Source organism: Diadema antillarum, unplaced genomic scaffold (assembly GCF_040938485.1).
Source record: "Diadema antillarum isolate AM-2024a unplaced genomic scaffold, OU_Dant_1.0 seq00001648_RagTag, whole genome shotgun sequence".
Taxonomy (NCBI): domain Eukaryota; kingdom Metazoa; phylum Echinodermata; class Echinoidea; order Diadematoida; family Diadematidae; genus Diadema; species Diadema antillarum.
The window spans coordinates 196,189-204,890 of NW_027272349.1; the positions used below are offsets into that span (position 1 = coordinate 196,189).

General features: G+C 36.6%; 1 protein-coding gene across 1 annotated transcript; it reads right to left on the reverse strand.

The window, feature by feature from the left end:
- Window positions 1-2,405: 2,405 nt before the first annotated feature.
- LOC139711339 (cathepsin L-like peptidase) lies at window positions 2,406-8,149 on the reverse strand. The gene is made up of 6 exons (XM_071623236.1): window positions 7,895-8,149; window positions 6,612-6,761; window positions 4,545-4,769; window positions 4,128-4,293; window positions 2,991-3,099; window positions 2,406-2,555 (listed from the first exon to the last, which is right to left on the reverse strand). The coding sequence occupies exons 1-6, from the start codon at window positions 8,147-8,149 to the stop codon at window positions 2,456-2,458; spliced, it is 1,005 nt and encodes a 334-aa protein (XP_071479337.1). The 3' UTR covers window positions 2,406-2,455.
- Between the last annotated feature and the right edge of the window lie 553 nt (window positions 8,150-8,702).

The following is an 8,702-nucleotide window of genomic DNA, read 5'->3' on the forward strand; positions in this document are numbered from 1 at the left end:
ATCCGATGAATTTTACTTACCTCTGATCAGGACTGATTTTGACAAATATTCTATTCACTTTTATTTTCTGGCTCTAGATTTTGGAATTCTCTTGATAATAGTACAAAAGAAGGTGTAATTTAGAAAATGTTTCTTTAAAATCAATCAATCATGTTTTGTTTTTTTTGATATTATCATAGGCTAGAGTCAATTATACTCTTTAAAACCCTAATTTCAAGCCCCCCTTTTATTATTATAATCGTTTATCGTTTTTTATGCAGTCTCCTCCCTACATCTCGGTGAGCCCAAGCATATCATCGGTTTTGGCCCTTCATTTTCCCTTCCTTCTCCCTTTTCCCTGTCCATTTCAGTCCTGTTATTCCTTCAACTCTTAACTCTTATCTCTTTTCTTTCTTTTTTTTTCGAGGGAGCTGCATAGCGTGTGTGTTTGTGTGCGTGTGTGTGTGTGTGTGTGTGCATTTTTTTAATTTTTTTTTTCAGACATTTCGCCAAGTTCTGTTAGCTTAGTAATTGTTTTTTTTTAGGAGACTGCAAATTGAAATCCATGCTTTTTAGCAGTCCCTTTCATTTCTATCATTTATCACTTCACACTTATTCCTCTATCACACACAACATATATATAACGCATGATTTTTTCCACTCACGCAATGTCATTACATTAATTTTGAGGAAAGTTCATTATTGAATCGACATAATTGTAAGAACATTGTGATGATAAGTGTTTCATCCTTCTTTCAATGCTTTCTTTAAGTATTTATTAACAATTTCTACAGATAATCTGTGTTACTTCGGACTTCTGGTCAGGACACTACAGATACACGCTCATATATATATATAATTAAAAAAAAATTATACACACACACACCCACTCACGACATCTCAAAGCACACATCACATAGGCCTACACACGAGCGCTTCACAAGTATACACGTGAATATTATTGATAACTGCAGGGGAAAGGAACAGCCCTATATATATTTGCTACGTATACTTAGGCCTATATCATTTTTTCCATAGGTAGCCTATATATTTCCGAAGAGAAAGCCACACTATAAAAACCCTTCGCACAGCAGCTTCCTGTCTTACACCAGCTGTTTATCCCGCGGGATATTTTTACCTGTATAGACCTGTTGCTACCATAGATCAATACGGAGCCACAGCAGGAGCTGATAATTCAGTAAACAGTTCAATAATACAGTGTTATCATATTATAAATACTAATTGTGATCCTGAATCACAAAACCAACAAGAAGTTACCACACATTCATTTTTAGTTAAGGGCAGATACTGAAGGAGCAGATTCTAAGCTTTAAAATGACGTATGACACATTTCAAATGGACTCTCCTAACCTATCTAAATATTGGAAAGAAAGTGCACACATTGGAAAAGTGTGAACTAAGAAAAGAGGCTCTGAAATAAAGGGTCTATTCAAGCCCCTAATCCTTCAAAATCATGCTGGCTGTGGGATGAAGGAGACAAAAAACAAAAACAAAAAACAAAAACAAAAACAAAGAAACAGGAAGTTTTTCCAGACAGGTTTCTGAAAATCCAAAAAGTTACCGCATACGTTACGACCGTGATAATTAATTCACTTATAACATGGGACCTACTTATCATGATGTCAAGTTTTCAGTAGACCATTCATTCAAACCAACATTGTCTTCAAATGAAAATTAAATGAAAAGGGAGACGAATAAAGGTGCGATTAAATCGTTTATTCAATCAATAAGTGACATTTCTTTTCACAATAGTGCAAATAACCTGTAATGAAGCTGTTGCTTGAACTTAGAACATTTGATATGTCATGTCTTATGACACTTACCATAAAAACGAGTTATTGGAGGTAGGTAATGAGAAGAAAAATTACCGTTAGTTTTGACATCTCATAAGTCAGATACTTGAAGATAAGTGCTCTAGAATAGTTATGGATCCCAAAAAGAGTTCTTATTGTAACGTTGCAAAGATATTGCAACGAAGTCCAAATTACATAGATGAATATTGCCCCTTTGCTTTTTTTATTTCACAAGCTTAGGAACGAAATGAGCATTTTCCCTTTTTAACACTCAAACCTCTTGTCAACTCATTCAGCATGAAACAGAACATAATTACAAAATGCTGGGAAAATAGATATGCTACGTTCCCTTTATCAAGTTATTGGTACAGTCTCACTCATACTCAATCAAGAAACACGTTAACTGTATTTTGACAGCAGTAACAGCATTGTTTAGACAGAATTACATTGCACTGACAAGATTTGGTACAAAATATACAAAAGGAAGAAAAGATGCTTATGGAAACTATATAATTTTAACACGTAATAGTACTGCTCGTTTTCAGGATTGATGTAAACAGAATGAGAGACTATCGCATCGGTAATGTACCAGGGGCACCTAGACAGGAGACATTAAACCGAGAGCTTCAGGGAGAGCCTGGGAGGGACTCGAAGATCGAGAATTACACCAGGGGATAGCTGGACATGGTAGCAATACCGCACTGGTTGTTCTTGTTCCTGGACATCCAGATGTAACCCTTCATTCCCCAGCTTGTGCCCCAGCTGATTGAGGACAAAAAGATGAGAAAACAAAGACACAACATAAGCAAACCATGACAACAAATAATTGTCACAAATACATCATCAATTTATGTACTAACTAATTTGCAAAAAGCAGGCAAAAAGTTAAGGTTAATAGATATTCAGGTTCAGGATCAGGTTCAATGACAATAGTTTCAACCAAATATAAATGGCATCTCTATTCTCTCCTGTTCTAAATATGGAATACAAGATGCGTAACAAGATGATACTTGAATATATGAAAACAATATGATCTTATACTATTTTGGTGCTCATTCAAATTGTAAGTACAGTTGAAATAGCAAAGCGGCGGTGATATTACTACGTATATGTAGTTAGTACAAAGTACTGTTGCCAAATAATACCTTAAATCATGAAATCAATCTTTGGCATTCTGCAATGTCTTTTGGAACCCACCTGTTCTTCACGATGTAGTAATCCGTTCCATCGGACGTGGAATCATAACCGACAGCCAAGACGCCGTGGTCCAGTTGAGAAGAACTGCAGGCGGGCTCACTGTATACACCTGGGAAAAAGAAAATGACATAGAAACCTAGGGTAATGGCGGATCGCACGATATCCCTACAGCTATACCAGAGATATATCAAAGTGTGTTGTTGTTGTTGTTGTCTCTTGTTTCGTTTAGCTCACTTTGTGGTGAGAAAAGGGAGACATATGAAGAAAAAAAAACCATTTGATTAGGAGGAAGTGCGATTCTTGGTAACGGAAGTGCAGATGGAGTTGATAAAGGTAATGAAGATGTGAATAGAGATAAAGATATAAATTAACCTATCATAAAAACAGACACAGAAAATTCCTTATTTTGACTACTTCAAAGATGTGAATACTCTACAAACATGAGAGTAAATTCGGTCTCTACAAGTGTTGCAATAACCTTCAATACACAATTGTTATTATTATCATCAATATTATTAATATTATATTTTTATTATCATTACTACATATCATTATTATCATCATTATTACTATTATCATTATCATCATCATTATTCTTATACCCGAAGAATGGATGTTATGTAATAGAGATAATATTTATACGACAGAATGCAATGATATGCTTTTCCTGTATCAAACGGTTTTAATTTGCCTTTATTCACTACTAAGAGACGGAATGGACCTTCCACAAGTTTCGACTGCTTGTTCTTTACTTTCGTTGTCATTTCTATTAGTTCTGAAAGAAATTTATATGCCCTAGTAATGTTATGTGTATTTCCTGTGCATTACGGCTAAGAGTTAGCTTTGATACACAGTTCAATTTTTTTCGTTGTTACACATTAATGCAGTTAACAGTATCTTTTTTTAGTTTCCTGTTTACTGTTTTGTCATCATAGAAGGAGATCGGTGACAGCAGAAAAAGAAAACTTTCAGACACTTTTTTAATCTGAGTCACAACTTCTTTTCCTTTTCCCCCTCTTCAGAATGAAAGACATTGTTGCTCATTTCATTGCTGTTTTTTTCTATGTATTTCCCTTCATATACAATTGAAATAGCCTCTTTCGTTTTAACCACTGTTTGAATCATCGAGAATCTTACCGGATTCGTAGAACTGGAAGGACATGTGACTGGCGTCGATAGCCACGGAGATTGGGCCTTGGCTGGCGATGGCCTGCGTGAGGGCCTCCTCGTCCCCAGACGGAATGTCTTTGTAACCTGTGCACGTGGCGCCCACTGACGATGCCTTGAAATGGCAACTCCCATCCTGTGGGCGTGACGTCACAAGAGAAAATCCATTCTTTCATTTTATCTTTCATTCTATACGCATGCAACACGAGAAATTATTTACTCTTATACAATTGTACGCCTACACTTTGCGAGGAATGATGAAAATCCTCACCTCCTTCATAATGTCCTCAGTCTAATGTATTTTACATCATGCTTTCATTTAATTGCTGTGACGCCTTGTCAATACAGAAAAACATGAGTTGTTTTTTTTTTTTTTCATTTACTTACCTGACCAACGTACGGATAGCTTTCCTCGGTATCGATACCGTTGTTATCCATAATGTACTGGAAGGCCTGGTCCATCAAACCACCCTCGCAGCCATCGTTGCCCTCGGGTCCAGAGCAGTCCACTAGGTTCTGCTCGCTGAGACTGACCAGCTTACCAGACTTCTTGAAATGCTGTCCCTCAAGGGAGCCGGTGGCGCTGAAAGCCCAGCAGGATCCACATTGCAGCTGAGAAAGACATAAAAGTTTTGTTTTGTTTTGTTTTTTAAAGATTGAGACATGTGATCACCATAAATAGCATCACCGTCAGTCCATGGAAAGTACCCTCTTTCGAGTCATTACACTTGTCCCTTTCTAAAAGTGGATACTTTCGTAGTCATCATAGTCATAATAATCATGTTTTTGTGAGGTTGAAGCTAGATCTATCTATATATATACACATTTTTTTTACTGTATATAGTGATTGCTTCCTTGTTGTCACAAGTACTTTCGTGCACACATCCCCGCATGTGCGTGCATGTGTGTGTGTGTGTCTATTTTTTTTTGTCCTCAATCTGAGGGACTTTATTTAATAAATTATTCAGAATCATGCATACGTTAATACAAACATAAAACAATTGTAGCATAGTTCAATTTACATCAAATGGAAATTCTGTATGTAACGAATTTTATCATCGATTTCTCGAATACTTCTTTTTTTAGAGATGTTGAACAGAAACTCATATTTGAATTCTTTTACAATAAAGGATGCATCAAATCGCTGGTTTCTGTATTCTTCCGTAAGATATACCTTATGAATTGCATAAACCATGAAATCAATTATTGCGTTGATAAAGAAATAATTCTTCTCACAAATCTCATACCCGATTACTATGATTTTCTCATCTATGATGATATTTTTCTTGAGCATTCAAAAATAAGGGTCACTGGTCCTTGCCCAGATGGTTCTTATTCTCGGACAGTATAACAAATTATGCATTAACGATTCGTTTTCATTACACTGTGCATTGATGGTAATTTTCCATTTCAATAGATTATCCTTAAAAGGTACAATATTGTTTATCACTTTGAAATTAAACTGTTTTATGTGTGTGTGTCTATATACGTGCTGGTGTTTGCTGATGTGTTTAATATGGACAAATAGTTATATCTGTATTTATAAAGGGAAAATATATGTAACTTTGACATTAGAATATATGAAAAAAAAAGACTTTTGTAAATTGAGCACGGAAGTTTTATAAAAACCATACAAAGCACACAACAGAATCAGAGATGAATCATACTTGAATTCGAACATAAATCGAGGAAGAAGTGATAATAAGAGCTCTAAACAGTACATAAACAAATCATGGAAGGAACTAGATTGACAAAGTACTAAAGACAATGGAGTTACTACTGTCCATTGCCATCTGGGCGTATTTCTGATTAGATTTTGTCGGGAAAAAGCAAAGGTGAAAATTAAAGGACAAATCCACCTTCATACGTAGTATGTGGATTCGATGAAGGCAGCAATACTGCATAGTAAAACCCATCACTGAAAGTTTGGCGAAAATCAGATAATCCGTTCCAAAGTTTATGAATTTTTAAAGTATAACTGCGCAGCCACTGCTAGATCAGAAGAGTACCACAGTGTATGATGTCTCATGCGTAGAACGATATAAGGAAAATAGAAAGAGGATTTTTTTAATTATATTTTTAAAAAGTGCAAATTTCTTGGACTTGCTACTAACATAATTATACTAATGGTGATATCATTCCCCCTGCCTTCTGAAAGAGGTAAGTCAAGCGTTCTTTTATCATGCAAGAAAAGTGGAAATATTTTTTCTAATTTTGTTTATAAAAATATTAAGCTGTAGTTGTCTGGTCATCCAGCAGTGGCTTAGCAAAAAAAAAAAGACACTTCAAAAAATCATAAATTTTGAAGGGATCGTCCGATTTCCCTTCAACTCTCATTGATGTGTTCTTCTAATTTTGCTGCATTCACTCAATCCCCGTGTCTATGAGGGTGGACTTGTCCTTTATGCCTGATGATCAAATCTACCCCAGAGCATTGCCGATCTAGACACCTACCTGATTCTTGACGCCTGTGACGTAACCCTCCTTGCGCCAGTCGACTGATTTGGGCAAGACGAGGTTTGCTGGGCCAAGAAATGTTGATCCACGTTCACTTTTGTCTGTCATCTTCAGGCCATTGAAGAAGGAGACGAACTCCTCATGGGTCTGTCGTGTAAAGTGATGACAAAAAGAAACAACTTTAATCACTTTTTAGTATTATTGATTTATTATCATTTTATAACAATTTCTTCACAAGCTGTAGAACAATGGTGCAGATTTGTCAACAATTATAAGTTTTGATGTCAACAAAATATATGGATGGAAACAAGACATCAGATGATACTGGTGACATGACAGATGGGAACTCATAGTCCGCTGATGGACGCGTCGTAAAAGGATAATTGGTATGTTTTAATGATAATGCTGTCGAATAAAATATTCTCCTCGAAGGAACAGTTCTAGCATGATCCCGTCCTCGATAATAGTGATGCATACCAACTAGCTGTATGGTCCTCGTGTTATACCTATCATCGACAAGGAAAGTATCATAAGCACGAAACACGTGACACGTCAAAGAGATGAGAATATATCGGAGATTTGCATGGAAACTGTGCTGGTACTTCCCGCACTGATAAAGCAATATACCTAGAGGCTTTAGGGCCATGATATGAATACACTACCAGGCTCAAACTGAGCTGAATGAGGCAGTGCTGTCTTTAGATACCACTTATCTCAGCTTTTTAAACTATCACAGCTCACTTCGAATGAACAGGTATGATAAACTAGAGGGGAGGTAGACATCTAGCTTATTGCTACTTTTTAGCAACAGTATTATCAGACAACACAGTTGCCAAATCCAGAATGATGACACCTTTAAAGGGATGGTATAGTTTCGGTTGAGATAGGGCTTTAACTCTTTTTGTGTGTGTTAACGAAAAATCTCAATGAAATATGAAAGAGCATCTAATTCTAAGAGGGATTCAAAGTTTATTTGATAAAAATTGGTTTTAAAATGGCTGAGATATCCAAAGCAAAGGAGTCCTTTAAAAAAATGTGGGACGCAAATCTATAAGAATCGCTTTGTCGAACTTTTTGTTTTTGGATATCTCGACCATTTCAAAACCAATTTTCATCAAATAAACTTTGAATCCCTCTTATAATCACATGCTCCTTAACACTCCATTGAGTGGTTTCTAGGTATCTCTAAAAAAGTTAAATGCCGAATCCTCACCTCAAGCAATACTATAAAAGCGCTTTTTAAGCTACGTCACAATTTCAGATCGTTATGAAAGGCATACCATATCTCCGAACTCGTTCATTCCAAGGCGGTACGTGTGAAGGCCTCTTTGATGCTCGAGATTGTGTTTGACGATCATCTCGAGGTTCCGTTGCCATGTCAACCGCTTCACTGCCTCCTCTGCAACACTGGCGTATTTCTTGCCGTGGAGGGCCTTCCACTGGTCGAACTCGATGTCGAAGTCCTGAGTGAAGAGGCTGACGGCCATGCTGCCAAACACGCACATGGCCAGAACGATGACCTGTAGCGACTTCATCTTGACACGTTGGTTTGGTTGAGGACTAGATCTGTATAGTTAAAGAATCAATAAGGAGTTATGGTTACATTATGATCAGAACAGGTTGTTAGACGCACATACTAGAGAAAACGAGAGACGCTGTTAGTCGGCAAAATAATACCCATAGAAATGCCGATTATTGATAATGTCATTTCTGCAAGACAGAAAATGTAACAATACAAATAACTTTCCTATTTTCTCTAGACCAATTCTTTTGACTAAAATCAAAGAAACAAACACCCTTAAAAAAACCGTCTTTACTCACATGAAATAGGATCCAAATGTTGTAGAAAAGCCACGACATTCAAGACTGACTGCGGGACTCGAGGAGAGGCCAATTTATAAGCTCACGTCGCAATCTTATCTTCGTTCCTCGTGATCACGAGGTTTCGTGTTTTATTATGTGACGTCACATCAACGTCAACTTACACAGAACTATACAAATTTGATAAGTAGTGTATCTTTATGTCCTCAAGCAGCATAGGGAAAATCATATGGAAGGAAAAAATAGGCATAGGCATAAATAGAAGAA